This window comes from Schistocerca americana, chromosome 9, assembly GCF_021461395.2.
Source record: "Schistocerca americana isolate TAMUIC-IGC-003095 chromosome 9, iqSchAmer2.1, whole genome shotgun sequence".
NCBI lineage: Eukaryota > Metazoa > Arthropoda > Insecta > Orthoptera > Acrididae > Schistocerca > Schistocerca americana.
In genome coordinates this window covers 27016772-27034399 of record NC_060127.1, presented here as the reverse complement: position 1 = coordinate 27034399, position 17628 = coordinate 27016772, and the positions used below count along the sequence as shown (strand labels likewise).

The 17628-nt window shown below is 45.0% G+C and overlaps 1 protein-coding gene across 1 annotated transcript in view; it reads left to right on the top strand.

The window, feature by feature from the left end:
- Positions 1 to 17628, top strand: part of LOC124551232 — a 111183-nt gene that overhangs the window by 84624 nt on the left and 8931 nt on the right. Inside the window, exon 5 of the mRNA XM_047126225.1 lies at positions 13400 to 13564. Within this exon, the coding sequence (XP_046982181.1) occupies positions 13400 to 13564 (165 nt within the window). The remainder of the gene's footprint in view (positions 1 to 13399; positions 13565 to 17628) is intronic.

Sequence of the window (17628 nt, the reverse complement as noted above, 5' to 3'; positions counted from 1 at the left end):
CTTGCCATGCCATTTCCACCTGGCGCCTCAGTTGGACCAGCGTTCGTGCTGGACGTGCAGACCGCGTGAGACGACGCTTCATCCAGTCCCAAACATGCTCAATGGGGGACAGATCCGGTGATCTTGCTGGCCAGGGTAGTTGACTTACACCTTCTAGAGCACGTTGGGTGGCACGGGATACATGCGGACGTGCATTGTCCTGTGGGAACAGCAAGTTCCCTCGCCGGTCTAGGAATGGTAGAACGATGGGTTCGATGACGGTTTGGATGTACCGTGCACTATTCAGTGTCCCCTCGACGATCACCAGTGGTGTACGGCCAGTGTAGGAGATCGCTCCCCACACCATGATGCCGGGTGTTGGCCCTGTGTGCCTCGGTCGTATGCAGTCCTGATTGTGGCGCTCACCTGCACGGCGCCAAACACGCATACGACCATCATTGGCACCAAGGCAGAAGCGACTCTCATCGCTGAAGACGACACGTCTCCATTCGTCCCTCCATTCACGCCTGTCGCGACACCACTGGAGGCGGGCTGCACGATGATGGGGCGTGAGCGGAAGACGGCCTAACGGTGTGCGGGACCGTAGCCCAGCTTCATGGAGACGGTTGTGAATGGTCCTCGCCGATACCCCAGGAGCAACAGTGTCCCTAATTTGCTGGGAAGTGGCGGTGCGGTCCCCTACGGCACTGCGTAGGATCCTACGGTCTTGGCGTGCATCCGTGCGTCGCTGCGGTCCGGTCCCAGGTCGACGGGCACGTGCACCTTCCGCCGACCACTGGCGACAACATCAATGTACTGTGGAGACCTCACGCCCCACGTGTTGAGCAATTCGGCGGTACGTCCACCCGGCCTCCCGCATGCCCACTATACGCCCTCGCTCAAAGTCCGTCAACTGCACATACGGTTCACGTCCACGCTGTCGCAGCATGCTACCAGTGTTAAAGACTGCGATGGAGCTCCGTATGCCACGGCAAACTGGCTGACACTGACGGCGGCGGTGCACAAATGCTGCGCAGCTAGCGCCATTCGACGGCCAACACCGCGGTTCCTGGTGTGTCCGCTGTGCCGTGCGTGTGATCATTGCTTGTACAGCCCTCTCGCAGTGTCCGGAGCAAGTATGGTGGGTCTGACACACCGGTGTCAATGTGTTCTTTTTTCCATTTCCAGGAGTGTATTTTTGGTGGCGGTGAATCTGCGTGCTTCCATTGAGGTGACTGGCGCTTTGTTTCTGGATTGAAAAATGGCATCCACGTCTCATCCATTGTCACAACCGACGAAAAGAAAGTCCCATTCATGCTGTCGTTGCGCGTCAACATTGCTTGGCAACATGCCACACGGGCAGCCGTGTGGTCGTCCGTCAGCATTCGTGGCACCCACCTGGATGACACTTTTCGCATTTTCAGGTCGTCATGCAGGATTGTGTGCACAGAACCCACAGAAATGCCAACTCTGGAGGCGATCTGTTCAACAGTCATTCGGTGATCCCCCAAAACAATTCTCTCCACTTTCTCGATCGTGTCGTCAGACCGGCTTGTGCGAGCCTGAGGTTGTTTCGGTTTGTCGTCACACGATGTTCTGCCTTCATTAAACTGTCGCACCCACGAACGCACTTTCGACACATCCATAACTCCATCACCACATGTCTCCTTCAACTGTCGATGAATTTCAATTGATTTCACACCACGCAAATTCAGAAAACGAGTGATTGCACGCTGTTCAAGTAAGGAAAACGTCGCCATTTTAAGTATTTAAAACAGTTCTCATTCTCGCCGCTGGGGGTAAAATTCCATCTGCCGTACGGTACAGCCATCTCTGGGACGTATTGACAATGCGCATGTTTCTATCTCTTTCCAGTCCGGAGAAAAAAAATCGGAGGGCTTAGAACTTGAATGCACCTCGTAGCATGTGCTGTGTATGTCCATCAAACAATAAATATGCATTTTCGACCATTGCTCCCCTATTTCGATGTAATCGGTTGTGGAACCACTATCACCTGTTACAATTTGACGTAAAAGGTTTCAGATACACCGTGTAGACTACAAGAGCGTTGCTGTCACACTTCCCTTGGACACGGCTGACGACGCCCTTGCCTCTTGCCTTCCAGCAATACGTACTTGGTGCTCCTATTGTACGAGGATTGCCCAGAAAGTAATGTACCGAATTTTTTTCTCAGCCGAGAATAATGCTATGATTTCGAAACGTTATCAAATAATGTAGTTCATGAAATAAGTTCGTGGTTTGTAGAAAATAATTTGATGCTAAATCACAGTAAGATTCAGTTTTTACAGTTTCTAACTCACAATTCAATAAGAACTGATATTTTGATCAGACAGAATGGGCATATTATAAGCGAGACGGAACAGTTAAAATTCCTCGGCGTTCGGATAGATAGTAAGCTGTTGTGGAAAGCCCATGTTCAGGATCTTGTTCAGAAACTAAATGCTGCTTTATTTACCATTAGAACAGTATCTGAAATAAGTGACAGTTCAACACAAAAACTAGTCTACTTCGCATATTTTCATACGCTTATGACATATGGAATTATTTTCTGGGGTAATTCTTCTAATTCAAAAAGGGTATTTTTAGCTCAAAAGCGGGCTGTTCGAGCCATATGTGGTGTAAGTTCGAGGACCTGTTGTCGACCCCTATTCAATAGTCTGGGAATTCTGACATTGCCCTCACAGTATATATTTTCTTTAATGTCGTTTGTTGTTAGCAATATTAGCTTATTCCCAAGAGTTAGGAGCTTTCACTCAGTTAATACTAGGCAGAAATCAAATCTGCATGTGGAACGCACTTCCTTGACTCTTGTGCAGAAAGGAGTACACTATTCTGCTGCATCCATTTTCAATAAGCTACCACAAGAACTCAAAAATCTTAGCAGTAGCCCAAACGCTTTTAAGTCTAAACTGAAGAGTTTCCTCATGGCTCACTCCTTCTATTCTGTCGAGGAGCTCCTGGAAGAGCTGAAAAATTTAGCCAATTCCAGTGTTACATTGTCGATTTTCTTTATTTAAACTTACGAATTGTCGCCTGAATACGTTTCTTGTATTTCATTTTATCTGTTTCTACTATCGTGTTATAATTTCATGTAACTCGTTCCATGACCATGGAGACTTCTCCTTAATTTGGTCCCACGGAACAATAAATAAATAAATAAAAATAAAATAAAAATTATTTGAAGTCTCCTGAGTGAGCGCGGCAAGTTTCCGTCACTTCCGACAAATTCAAAATGGCGTCTGTAGGTGATGTACGTTGCAAGCAATGTGTCGTCATTGAATTTCTCACTGCAGGGAAAGAAACGGTGGGGAATATTCACAAACGCTTGTGCGAAGTCTATGGAACATCTGCTGTCGATAGAAGTAGAGTTAGTCACTATGCATAGAGGGTGAGGTCATCAGAAGGCGGTGCGGCGGAGCCCCACGATTTGCAAAGGTCGGGGAGACCATCCACGGCTGTCACGCCTGAGCTGTTGCAGCGAGCTGATGTTGTCATTCGCGAGGACTGACACAGTACGACTCGGCAGTTGGCAGACATTTTGAGGAAGATGAGGAGCTGAGTCACAAAGTGAAGCACTGGCTCCGCCCCCATGACAAGGATTGCTACCGACAGGGCATACACGGCCTTGTTTCACGCTGCAGGAAGGCCGTACAATGGGATAGAGATTACGTGGAAAAATAGGGTGTGTAGATAAAACACCACAATTTCGTGTGTGTAACTTTCATAATGTTCAATAAAGAACTGTTGAAGAAAGAAAATGCGGTGCATTACTTTCTGGGCAATCCCCTCTCTCTCTATCTCTCTCTCTCTGTTTCTAAGCATTAATCCCGACTCGTGAGGTCTGCTGGTGAATCGGATGTGACATGTTGGTGGCCGGCTGCCCTTCCTGTCGCCCCCCCCCCCCCCCCCTCCCCAGTGGAAGGAATGAGTGATGAGTGTAGTGTACCCCAACTGTCTGCATCTAGTGTAATCCATGGAATAGTGCGAATATGTTCAGATGTCTGCGAACCGTGTAACTGCGGCGGAACGTGGGGACCAGTCCGGTATTCACCTATCGGGATGTGGAAAACCGCCTAAAAACCACACCCTGGCTCCCCAGCACACCGGCCCTCGCCGTTAATCCGCAGGGTGGATTTTATCCGGGGCTGGCGCGCCTACCTGTGTCCAGGAAGCTGAGTGTTACCGCTCTCGGCTACCGTGGCGGGTACTTTCTGGGCTATCCTCGTATATGAAAAAATCATTCCACAGCATTCTCCTTACAACCAACGGAGGTACTTCACTGATCAGACTTCTCAGTTAACGTCAGCTAGAACGACAGGGACAGACTCATTTTCCCCCATCTGAAACCCATAAGATCAATAAACCGTGCTGCATTCCTTCAAATATGCAAAATTCGAGACATATTCAGATACAGACGACGTCATGCCAAATGATCAGAATTTTCGGCGAAAGCGAGCAGTCAGCCAAAAGAGCAATGCTACAAAATTTTGAATCAAGCTGACATTTCATATGTGCGCAACTAATTCAGATACTTTTTTGATATGGAGGAACTGTTATTCATTATTACGTTTTTAAATGCTTGCACACGTATCCAAGTTTCTCAAAGCATTGTTAACGAATGAGATTTTGACGGAATAGTCAACTATCATTCGATTCTCTTTTCTAAAATCGTTCAAAAGTTTGAATAAAATGTCCTCGGGCCCTCAGTCACGCCACGTGGATCTACATGAGGGAGCTTGACGCTGCTGGCAGCCAGAGAACATTTCAGTCAGACATATTCCCATGAGAGAATGCATTCATATATTCAAAACTACCGAGAAATATCTACAGCTCTCTTATCCTATAGTTGGAGAAGACAACGCTGGACACTTTCTTCGCATTAATGTTGTAATGGGTTTTTTATATTTGATGCTACCCGCCGCGAATTTCTCTCCTCTATCAACCTATTCATCTGAGAGTAGCACTTACGTTCTACAGCCTCAATTATTTGTTTGGAATATTCCAATCGCTACCTACCCCTATATTATTTACTGAGAACTGCTCGCTCTAGTACCATGCAAGTTTTTCCCTGAAGTCTTAACCCATGTTCTATCGTCGTGCCCGTTCGTCTTGGCCGTGCTTCTAGATATTTCTTTGCGAAGTCTCCTCTTCGTGGAAAATATTTCCCATCCATAAACGTAACTGTGGGCAGCCCACTTCTGTAAGACCTATCCTACGAATTTAATGTCTGCAATGTCTAATGAATGACGTGATTTTAGACTGTAGTTATACATCCTAACGCTGTGGCCGAGTGGTTCTAGGCAGGGTTACGTAGTTTTAAGTCTAGCGGACTGATGACCTCAGATGTTATGTCCCATAGTACTTAGAGCCATTTGAACCATAGATCCTAAAGTGGAGGATTTATGCAATAACTTAATGTGACTGAAAGGTGTCTGAGAAAAACAATGTATTATTTAAACAAAAACTTATTAATTAAAACATAGATCATCACAGCTCACAAAAAGAGACAGTGAAATAGTTGACAAATCGTACCTGTACGAAAACCTATTGACGCCAAGTGTCGGTCTGAAACTCTATATCAAAATTCGCCTATTCCTGATGGCAGCAGCTTTGCCTCAGTGGCTACACCGGTTCCCGTCAGATCACAGGAGTTAAGCGCTGTCGGGCGTGGCCGGCACTTGGATCGGTGACCATCCGGGCCGCCGTGCGCTGTTGCCAGTTTTCTGGGTGCACTCAGCCTCGTGATGCCAATTGAGGAGCTACTCGTCCCAATAGTAGCGGGTCCGGTCACAGAAAACCATCATAACGACGGGGAGAGCGGTATGCTGACCACACGCTCCTCCCATCCGCATCCTCATCTGAGGATTACACGGCGGTCGGACGGTCGCGATGGACCACTTGTGGCCTGAAGACGGAGTGCTTATTCCTGATGGAAAATAGTGACTGAAATCTTGCCGACTGTTTGAAAGGCTCATTACACAGAACACATGAACGTTGTACTTGAGACAGGCATTCGTATATCATTCCGCAAGTGCGAAATAAGAATGACCTAACTCGTCTGTGTTTCTGATAACTCTCAGCGTATTTTATTTGCGATGCTCCATGATGAACGCTGCGCCAGTGGAAACGGTTCTCAAAGTAAGATGAGGGCACGTTGCTACGACTGTAACACTGGGCTCTGCACCTCGTTTCACCTGCAAGACTATGTACTTTGCACCACCTCACAGCCCCAAGTACTAATCGTTTTTGCTCTCTGCCCTGTTCTGCCAGCTTTTCCCGCGAAACTGTGACAATCGTCAATGGTAAATATTCGGGGTGTTCTAAAAGTTATAATGGATTATACTGTAAATGATGAAAGTATGTGAATGCAGCTTGCCGCTAACTTGGTGTAATGTCTCTCACACATAAACCTGTACAGTAAAGTAAGGGCCTCCTGTTTTATCTTTAGGCTGATCCGTGATAAGACAGGCAAACAATTATACTAATGGAGGATTCTGAGTATTTTCTCTAATTTCATTCACTCTCTCTCTCTCTCTCTCTCTCTCTCTCTCCTTTATCTATGTACAATTTTAAATATAATATTTCATTACGTGAAATTAGCCCAATAGAATCTCTGGTGGAGCCCTTCGTCTTAACATTCAGCGGCTGGCTTGCTGTAAAAGATCTTTATGTCTATTATTATTGTTAAGCGCTGCATTCAGTTGGGAAAATCGATCGTTTGAACAATTCGTTCCTTTTACGACAGATTTCGAATTTCAGATGTGCCCGAAGCCTTTTTGGACGATTTTATAAAGACTTGTCGATTGCAGGCTCTCTTCGTCACAACTGAAACTTCCCCACTAATTACAGGGCCAAGGCGATCGTCAATGATTCAGACAGAGGACTCATTCGTCATTCACTCTAGAATAAAAGGGTTACAAACCTTATTTCTGAGGAAAATTGTATATTCAATCCATCTCCATTACATGTTCCGTTTTCTGTTGATTCCAAGTCTTACTTAATTTGTGTTTACAGTTTTTCTCTCTCTTCAAATAATCCGCTAGTGGCACAAACGTTAATAGCTCGCTTTAGCGAGAAGGAGAGCAAATATGTCTCTTTTAGCAACCCGACAATCTTCCAACAGATACTTCCGAAGCTGTCCTAGTTATCCGTCCCTAACAACCATGGAGAATACATATATGTATCTCTGTTATTCCAAAGAATAAACGTACTAGAAAAACACCTTTGCGTCGACGAGCTGTCGGCGCATATATTACTAGAAAATCCGATCAGATACTTTTCAAAAGTGAATAAATGTGGATGATTTGATTGACCATTATTAATTATTGCGTGGTAGAGGGTAATTTTCCGTGGGGAGATTACAATGCCCCTCGCAGCGAGCGAAGTTTGTGAGCTCAATTTTGATTTACCGAACACACTTCGCGAGCTATCTATTAGTGTGGATAACCCGGAAGTGATGATTGTCAGTCCTCCGACTGAAAAAGAATATTATGTTTAAGACAGACGAAGAAAAGAAATGTTGAACACAGAAGAAATGAAGAGACAGTTGCCGCGGCTGTATTGCTTTTACGTGCATCTAGGTGTTATGTTTGCTGTGCACAACCAAGGAAGATGATCTTTCATGAAATTGTTATCAGGGTCTACCCATTCGGGAACTTTCTTAAGCAGGGAAAGTCTCTCCGCAGTGCCGTATGATTGTTAGCCGCGCGTGCCGCATGCCGCAGTGAATATACCGAAATGAAACAAGTTATTAATTTATTGAATATTCATTTTTACTTACAAATTTTCACATTATATGTTGAAAGCGTCCCCCCCCTGTTGTTGAATATTCAATTCGTCTAATCATGTTTCCTAACACAAGCTGTAACATATCTTCTGTAACAGAAGCAGTGAGAGTGGATATTGCAGTTTTCATTTCTTCGATGGATTTTGGACGGTTTTTATAGACAGTTGCTTTAGCTGCACCCCAGAAGAAAAAGTCAGGTGATGTTAGGTCAGGCGATCGTGGAGGCCAAAGTCCCTGCGGAATTATGCGATTACCAAAAACATGAGCAAACAGTGCATTGAAATGCGAGCTGTATGCACGGTTGCACCATCTTGTTGAAAATAACCGTTCAGTATTTCACTTAACGCACGTTCTCCTATGAATGGGTATCGAATATCACTGCAGTATCGTTGTGCGTTTATTGTTTCGTTGAAAAATATGGGACCCAAAATCCGACGTCTAGAAATTGCAATCTAAACTCCTATTTTCACAGAATGAAGTCGTTCCTTATGACTACATAATGGATTTGCAATACTCCACATACGAGAATTTTCCGAGTCCATGTACCCAAATAAATGAAACCACGCCTCAGCAGTGAAAAACGTCCCTTCGGTTCTGTTGAACGACATTTTTGAACCATTGACAATAATGCAGTCTCTTGCCATGATCAGTATTTTTCAGTTCTTGCACGACTGTCACTTTGTATGGGAAAAGTTCTAATTTTTTCCTTACAGCTGTGTGGGCCGTTCCGACACTGACATCGATTTCCTAGGCGAGTTTTCTAACTGACTTGTTCGGACTCGTGGACATTTTATCGGAAATATCGAGTAGTTTATCCTCAGACAAAACGCTAGGACGACCACTTCTCGGTGCATCTGTCACCTAACCCGTACTTCAAAATTTGTTAATCAGATTTCGCACAGTATCGCGATGTGGGAGTGTTGTCTCCGGGAAAACTGAATTAAATGTTTGACGAACTGAAAGTGTGTATTTACCGCCAGCTTTGAGCACTTATTCGACTAGAAACACACGTTCTTCAGTGGTTAGCATTTTAACAGTGACAAAAACGAAACAAACGAACAACGGAACTAAACTTAAACGTTCACGTCAACACGTAACGTCACACACCAACGATACGACTGACTGAAACAGTGGAAGCAACCCAGGCAGGCGAACAATCATACGGCACTGCGGAGAGACTTTTTGAACACCACGTACAAAAACACTGCAGCCCAGTTGCGAGGTTTCTTCCAGCATACAGAATCCCACAAAAATCACGCGTCGCTATCACACGCCAGTCACACAGCAAAACTGTCCCGTGCTGCTAAATAAGGACCGTCTCCGGTCTATGTTCGTGCTGTTACTCTCCAATACATCAATAGCGCGTTTCCGCACCCATGGAACTAGCCTCTGAAGTTGGGAAAGAGCAGCTGATGCGGCTAGCCCATTACTTTGTGTAGACCGTGTTTTCGAAGGTGGGCCGACCGGTGTGGCGGAGCGGTTCTAGGCGCTTCAGTCTGGAATCGCGCGACCGCTACGGTCGCAGGTTCGAATCCTGCCTCGGGCATGAATGTGTGTGATGTCCTTAGGTTAGTTAGGTTTAAGTAGTTCTAAGTTCTAGGCGACTGATGACCTCAGAAGTTAAGTCGCATTGTGCTCAGAGCCATTTGAACCATTTTTTTCTGAGGTGGCTGATAGCCATTTGCAAAGAAGGTCCACAAAATATGTGGTTGTACGTGTAGCTGTCACAGAACGTTTCAGTTAGACATAATGCCGTGACAGCACGCATTGATATTCAGACGTTTATACTGTTAACTATTGACAAATATTTGTAGCTCTCTTAGCTGATGTCATAGTTCGAGAATTTTGTGTGTTTAATACGACACCGCTGGATATCTAATAGACATTAATGTTTTGAATGCTTGTACAAAACTCAATGTACAGTAGAGTTCGGTTAATCCGAACTAATTGGGACCAGACCTTGTTCGGATTATCGATTTGTTCGGATTAGCCGTAATTACGGTGACGAGTTTCTAGAATGAAGTATACTAAGCAGATAAGTAGGTACATCATGGTAACAAATGGGAACAAGTGTGGGAACAATGACTCACTGTCACCTCCTGCCCTTGTTGTTGTGCATTGTTGAGATCTTTGTAATGTCTCAGGTCAGGGCTCTGCCAGTTGGCTCGCAAAGCACTTGGTCATGTTAGTTATCGATCGCTGACACGCGCAACAGTTGTATTGTATTCGTTCAGGCGTAGTGGTGTACGTATTTTCGTCATCAGTAAACAGAAACGTACAACGTTAACTCTCAAAGAAAAACTGAATGCTTTGAAGCGGATAGACAATGGTGAGAATGTATCTAAACTGACAACGGAACTGAGTGTTGGTAAAGCAACGATTTGTGATTGGAAAAAAAAAAACGAGTGAAGCTTGAACAGTCCTGTGCAACGTCTTTGGGAAAAACACTCGAAATTCCGCAGACTTTGAAACAGTCCCAGTAGATAAAGTGAATGAAGCTCTTTTCCTTTGGTTTACGCAGGAACGAGAAAGGGGAACTCCTTTGAGTGGAGCACTGGTTCAGGAGAAGGCTGTTTACCTGAACAAGTTAACGAATGATGATGAATCTTTTAGAGCGAGTACTGGTTGATTCGACAGATTTGAAAAATGTCACGGAATCCGTCAGCCAACAATTACTGGAGAGAAGCTTTCTTCTGTCAGTGCTGCAGCGAAGGAATACTTGGGTGATTTAAAAAAAATGATATTAGAGGGAAGGTATTCTCCCCAACAAATTTATAACGCTGACGAGACAGCCCTTGATTTTGGGGTATTTCCAACAAAAAGCCTGGCATCAAAAGCAGAAGCCCATGCTCCTGGTTTTGAAATGTGCAAAGATCGTGTGACTTTATTAGCGTGCAGCAACGCTGCGATTAATCACAGGCTTCCTTTAATGCTGACCGGTAAGTGTGCTAGGCCCAGAGCTCTTAAAAACTGCAACATGAAGTTCCTGTCCGTATATTATCGCAGCCAGATAAAAGCATGGACGGGTGGTAAGCTGTTCAAAGAATGGTTTCACAGTCAGTTTGTTACCTCTGTTCGACAGTTTTCTAAGGAAAATTATTTGTCTCCCCATGCAATCCTTTTGATCGATAACGCGCCATCTCACCCAAGCACTGAGCAATTATGTGATGGAGAAATTGTGGCGAAGTTTTTGCCGCCGAATGTTTCGCCACTTCTACAGCCGATGGACAAGGCCGTACTGCAAACATTAAAACTGATTTACAGAAAACAATTTTTAAGAATGCTGCTCCAAGATGATAGCATTCCTTTAGTGGATGAAATAAAAAAAAAACAAAGTGAAGGATGATGTTTATTGGGCCGCTGAGGCATGGCAGAATATTTCAGAAAATACTCTGAGATAATCATGGAGAAAACTGTGGACATCTCTCGAATTTCAGGACAACCTAGTTGAAAATGAAGAGGAAAAGCTACTAAAAATGATACAGACAATCCCCGGATGGAAGAAGCTAGTGAAGGAGACATAGATGTCATGTTGTGCCACAAACTCCTCTTCTCCCCAGTTCTGTTCAGTACCTCCTCATTAGTTATGTGATCTACCCATCTAATCTTCAGCATTCTTCTGTAGCACCACATTTCGAAAGCTTCTCTTACAAGTACTTTGCTGTCTCTGACAGAACTACAATGTCATCGGCGAACCTGAAAGTTTTTATTTCTTCTCCATCGATTTTAATACCTACTCCGAATTTTTCTTTTGTTTCCTTTACTGCTTGCTCAATATACAGATTAAATAACATCGGGGAGAGGCCACAACCCTGTCTCACTCCCTTCCCAACCATTGCTTCCCTTTCACGTCCCTCGACTCTTATAACTGCCATCTGGTTTCTGTACGAATTGTAAATAGCCTTTATGCGTCATATAAGAGACTGTCTTCATTAAGCCAAAAACAATGAGGTTTTGTCATCTAAAATGTAGGGATAAAATTTCCGCTGTATTTTAGTAAGCTTGACAGTTTTTCTTTCATTGTTATGCCTAACATTTTTCATGTTCGGATTAACCGATCATTCGGATTACCAGGGTTCGGATTAGTGGAAGTCGCATGTACTACATTCATGCGCAAGAAATAATTTCAACGTTATGTAATAGTGGTAAATACACTACAGGCCATTAAAATTGCTACACCACGAAGATGACGTGCTACAGACGCGAGATTTAACTGGCAGGAAGAAGATGCTGTGACATGCAAATGATTAGCTTTTCAGAGCATTCAGACAAGGTTGGCGCCGGTGGCGACACCTACAACGTGCTGACATGAGGAAAGTTTGCAACCGATTTCCCATACACAAACAGCAGTTGACCGGCGTTGCCTGGTGAAACGTTGATGTGATGCCTCATGTAAGGAGGGGAAATGCGTACCATCACGTTTCCGACTTTGATAAAGGTCGGATTGTAGCCTATCACTATTGCGGTTTATCGTATCGCGACATTGCTGCTCGCGTTGGTCGAGATCCAATGACTGTTAGCAGAATATGGAATCGGTGGATTGAGAAGGGTAAAACGGAACGTCGTGCTGGATCCCAACGGACTCGTATCACTAGCAGTCGAGATGACAGGCATCTTATCCGCATGGCTGTAACGGATCGTGCAGCCACGTCTCGATCCCTGAGTCAACAGATGGGGACATTTGCAAGACAACAACCATCAACAGTTCGAGGACGTTTGCAACAGCATGGACTATCAGCTCGCAGATCATGGCTGCGGTTACCCTTGACGCTGCATAACAGACATGAGCGCCTGCGATGGTGTACTCAACGACGAACCTGGGTGCACGAATGGCAAAACATTTTTTCGGATGAATCCATGTTCTGTTTACAGCGTCATGATGGTCGCATCCGTGTTTGGAGACATCTCGGTGACGCACATTGGAAGCGTGTATATACTGGCGTATCACCCGGCGTGATGGTATGGGGTGCCATTGTTTACACGTCTCGGTCACCTCTTGTTGGCACTGACGGCACTTTGAACAGTGGACGTTACATTTCTGACGTGTTACGACCCGTGGGTCTACCCTTCATTCGATCCCTGCGAAACCCTACATTTTAACAAGATAATGGACGACCGCATGTTGCAGATCCTGTACGGGCCTTTCTGGATACAGGCCATGTTCGACTGCTGCCCTGGCCAGCACATTCGCCGGATCTCCCACCAATTGTAAATGTCTGGTCAATGGTGGCCGAGCAACTGGCTCATCACAATACGCCAGTCACTATTCTTGATGAACTGTGGTATCGTGTTGAAGCTGCGTGGGCAACTGTACCTGTACACGCCATCCAAGATCTGTTTGACTCAATGCCCAGGCGTATCAAGGCCGTTATTACGGCGAGAGGTGGTTGTTCTGGGTACTGATTTCTGAGGATCTATGCACCCAAATTGCGTGAAATTGTAATAACATGTCAGTTCTAGTATAATATATTTGTTGAATGAATACCCGTTTATCATCCGCATTTCTTCTTGGTGTAGCAGTTTTAATGGCCAGTAGTGTATAAGTGTAAGTTAAGATTGTCTACTGCTCTTAATATTATGCAACTAATTTGAAGTATTTTCTTTGTGTTTCAGGGTAACCATACGACTGACCGGAGACTCCATGGATGGATTAAGGACATGGAACGTGTGAGAGATATGATGCACATGAAATTAAGCAGTTGGGTACACGACGTGCAAGCCGTCAGCGAACAGATAGCACACTACGAGATAGAAGATGACAAGAATAGGCCTGGATTCGTAATAATTAGGTATACACCAGTGTACATTCAAATCTTTGTCCAACTGACTGTGGTTTGTTAATGCTCACTGGTCAGCCAGAACATTATGACCACTGCCTACTGGTGGCGTTGTGGGTACTTGGCGCAGCAACGAAAGCATGTAAGCCCAGCAGAGAGGGATAGGAGATTCCCCTAGCGAAAATATGCGCTGCAAAAGGAGAAATCCACAAAGATAAGCGACTTTGTCAAAAGGTGTATTACACTACTGGCCATTAAAATTGCTACACCAAGGAAAAATGCAGATGATAAACGGGCACTCATTGGACTAATTATTATACTAGAACTGACATGTGATTACATTTTCACGTAATTTGGGTGCATAGATCCTGAGAAATCAATACCCAGAACAACTACCTCTGGCCGTAATAACGGTCTTGATACGCCTGGGCATAGAGTCGAACAGAGCTTGGATGGCGTGTACAGGTACAGGTGCCCATGCAGCTTCAACACGATACCACAGTTCATCAAGAGTAGTGACTGGCGTATTGTGACGAGCCAGTTGCTCGGCCACCATTGACCAGACGATTTCAATTGGTGAGAGATCTGGAGAATGTGCTGGCCACGGCAGCAATCGAACATTTTCTGTATCCAGAAAGGCCCGTACAGGAGCTGTAACATGCAGTCGTGCATTATCCTGCTGAAATGAAGGGTTTCGCAGGGATCGAATGAAGGGTAGACCCACGCATTGTAACACATCTGAGTTATAACGTCCACTGTCCAAAGTGTCGCCAATGAGCACAGAGGTGACCGAGACGTGTAACCAATGGTACCCCATACCATCACGCCGGGTAATACGCCAGTATGGCGATGACGAATACAAACTTCCAATGTGCGTTCACCGCGATGTCGCCAAACACGGAAGCGACCATCGTGATGCTGTAAACAGAACCTGGATTCATCCGAAAAAATGACGTTTTGCATTCGTGCACCCAGGTTCGTCGTTGAGTGCACCACCGCAGGCGCTCCTGTCTGTGATGCAGCGCCAAGGGTAAGTCAGGAATCGAGACGTGGTTGCACGATCCGTTACATCCATGCGGATAAGATGCCTGTCATCTCGACTGCTAGTGATACGAGGCCGTTGGGATCCAGCACGGCGTTCCGTATTACCCTCCTGAACCCACAGATTCCATATTCTGCTAACAGTCATTGGATCTCGACCAACGCGAGCAGCAATGTCGCGATACGATAAACCGCAATCGCGATAGGCTACAATCCGACCTTTATCAAAGTCGGAAACGTGATGGTAGGCATTTCTTCTCCTTACATGAGTCATCACAACAACGTTTCACCAGGCAACGCCGGTCAACTGCTGTTTGTGTATGAGAAATCGGTTGGAAACTTTCCTCATGTCAGCACGTTGTAGGTGTCGCCACCGGCGGCAATCTTGTGTGAATGCTCTGAAAAGCTCATCATTTGTATATCACAGCATCTTCTTTCTGTAGGTTAAATTTCGCTTCTGTAGCACGTCATCTTCGTGGTGCAGCAATTTTAATGGCCAGTAGTGTATTATCACGCAGAGCCTGTAAACGAGTAAATCGAAAACGGCGATGCTGATCGAACGTTTACGTGTTATTGTCATGGGCATCTCCAGAAAATGGTAAGACAGTGAAATTATCACTAGGCACTAAGTGGCTGGACGTCTACACAGAACGTAGGGTTTGGAGACTTGTGTGCTCTGTAAAGTGGGATGTATGACGATCTGTGTCAACACTGGCGGAAGAGCTCAATGCCAGCGGATGCTTATGTTTCGGAACAGGTCATTCAGCGCATATGAATGATATGCTCTCTAGTATTACGGGTAACTCTGTTTGCCGATGACACTAGGTTGGTAGTAAAGGATGTTGTGTGCAACATTGGCTCGGTTTCAAATAGTGCACAGTACATGACCTAAGTTCATGGCTTGTAGAAAATGAACTAACGCTAAATCATTGTAAGACTCAGTTACTACAGTTACCGGGCCAAATATCTCACAAAATAAGCGTCAAACGAAAAAACTACAAAGAACGAAACTTGTCTAGCTTGAAGGGGGAAACCAGATAGCGCTATGGTTGGCCCGTTAGATGGCGGTGCCATAGGTCAAACGGATAGCAGCTGCTTTTTTTAAAACAGGAAGGCTCATTTTTTATTATATATTCGTGTAGTACGTAAAGAAATATGACTGTTTTAGTTGGATCACTTTTTTCGCTTTGTGATAGATGGCGCTGTAATAGTCACAAACATATGGCTCACAATTTTAGACGAACAGTTGGTAACAGGTAGGCTTCCTAAATTAAAATACAGAACGTAGGTACGTTTGAACATTTTATTTCTGTTGTTCCAATGTGACACATGTACCTTCGTGAACTTATCATTTCTGAGAACGCATGCTGTTACAGCGTGATTACCTGTAAATACCACATTAATGCAATAAATGCTCAAAATGATGTCCGTCAACCTCAATGCACTTGGCAATACGTGTAACGACATTCCTCTCAACAGCGAGTAGTTCGCCTTCCGTAGTGTTCGCACATGCATTGACAATGTGCTGACGCATGTTGGAAGGCGTTTTCGGAGGATCACGGTAGCAAATATCCTTCAACGTTCCCCACAGAAAGAAATCCGGGGACGTCAGATGCGGTGAACGTGCGGGCCATGGTATGGTGCTTCGACGACGAAACCACCTGTCATGAAATATGCTATTCAATACCGCTTCAACCGCACGCGAGCTATGTGCCGGACATCCATCGTGTTGGAAGTACATCGCCATTCTATCATGCAGTGAAACATCTTGTAGTAACATCGGTAGAACATTACGTAGGAAATCAGCATACATTGCACCATTTAGATTGTCATCTATAAAATGGGGGCCAATTATCCTTCCTCCCATAATGCCGCACCATACATTAACCCGCCAAGGTCGCTGATGTTCCACTTGTCGCAGCCATCGTGGATTTTCCGTTGGCCAATAGCGCATATTATGCCGGTTTACGTAATCGCTATTGGTGAATAACGCTTCGTCGCTAAATAGAACAAGTGCAAAAAATCTATCGTCGACCCGTAATTTCTCTTGTGCCCAGTGGCAGAACTGTACACGACGTTCAAAGTCGTCGCCATGCAATTCCTGGTGCATAGAAATATGGTACGGGTGCAATCGATGTTGATGTAGCATTCTCGACACCGACGTTTTTGAGATTCCCGATTCTCACGCAATTTGACCGCTACTAATGTGCGGATTAGCCGCGACAGCAGCAAAAACACCTCCCTGGGCATCATCATTTGTTGCAGCTCGTGGTTGATGTTTCACATGTGGCTGAACACTTCCTGTTTCCTTAAATAACGTAGCTATCCGGCAAACGGTCCGGACACTTGGATGATGTCGTCCAGGATAGCGAGCAGCATACATAGCACACGCCCGTTGGGCATTTTGATCACAATAGCCATACATCAACACGATATCGACCTTTTCCGCAATTGGTAAGCGGTCCATTTTAACACCGGTAATGTATCACGAAGCAAATACCGTCCGCACTTTCGGAATGTTACGTGATACCACGTACGTATACGACTATTACAGCGCCTTCTATCACTAAGCGAAAAAAGTGGTCCAACTAAAACATTCATGTTTCTTTAAGTACTACACGAATAGGTAATAAAAAATGGGGGTTCCTATTTTGAAAAGACGCAGTTGATATCCGTTTGATATATGGCAGCGCCATGTAGCGGGCCAATCATAGCGCGTTCTGGTTTGCCCTTTCAAGCTAGACAAGTTTCGTTCTTTGTAGTTTTTTCGTTTGATGCTTATTTCGTGGGCTATTTGGCCCAGTCACTATCAATGGACCACTCTGTATATTCCTTACAGTCATTTCTTGTTGACAATATTAGCTTATTCCCAAGAATAAGCAGCTTTCACGCGGTTAATACTCAAACCTGCAATTCGATAGGACTTCCTTAACTCTTGTGCAAGAAGGTATGCAGTATACTACTGCATCCATTTTCAATAAGCTACCACTCGTATTCAAAAATCTAAGCAGTAGCTCACGCGCT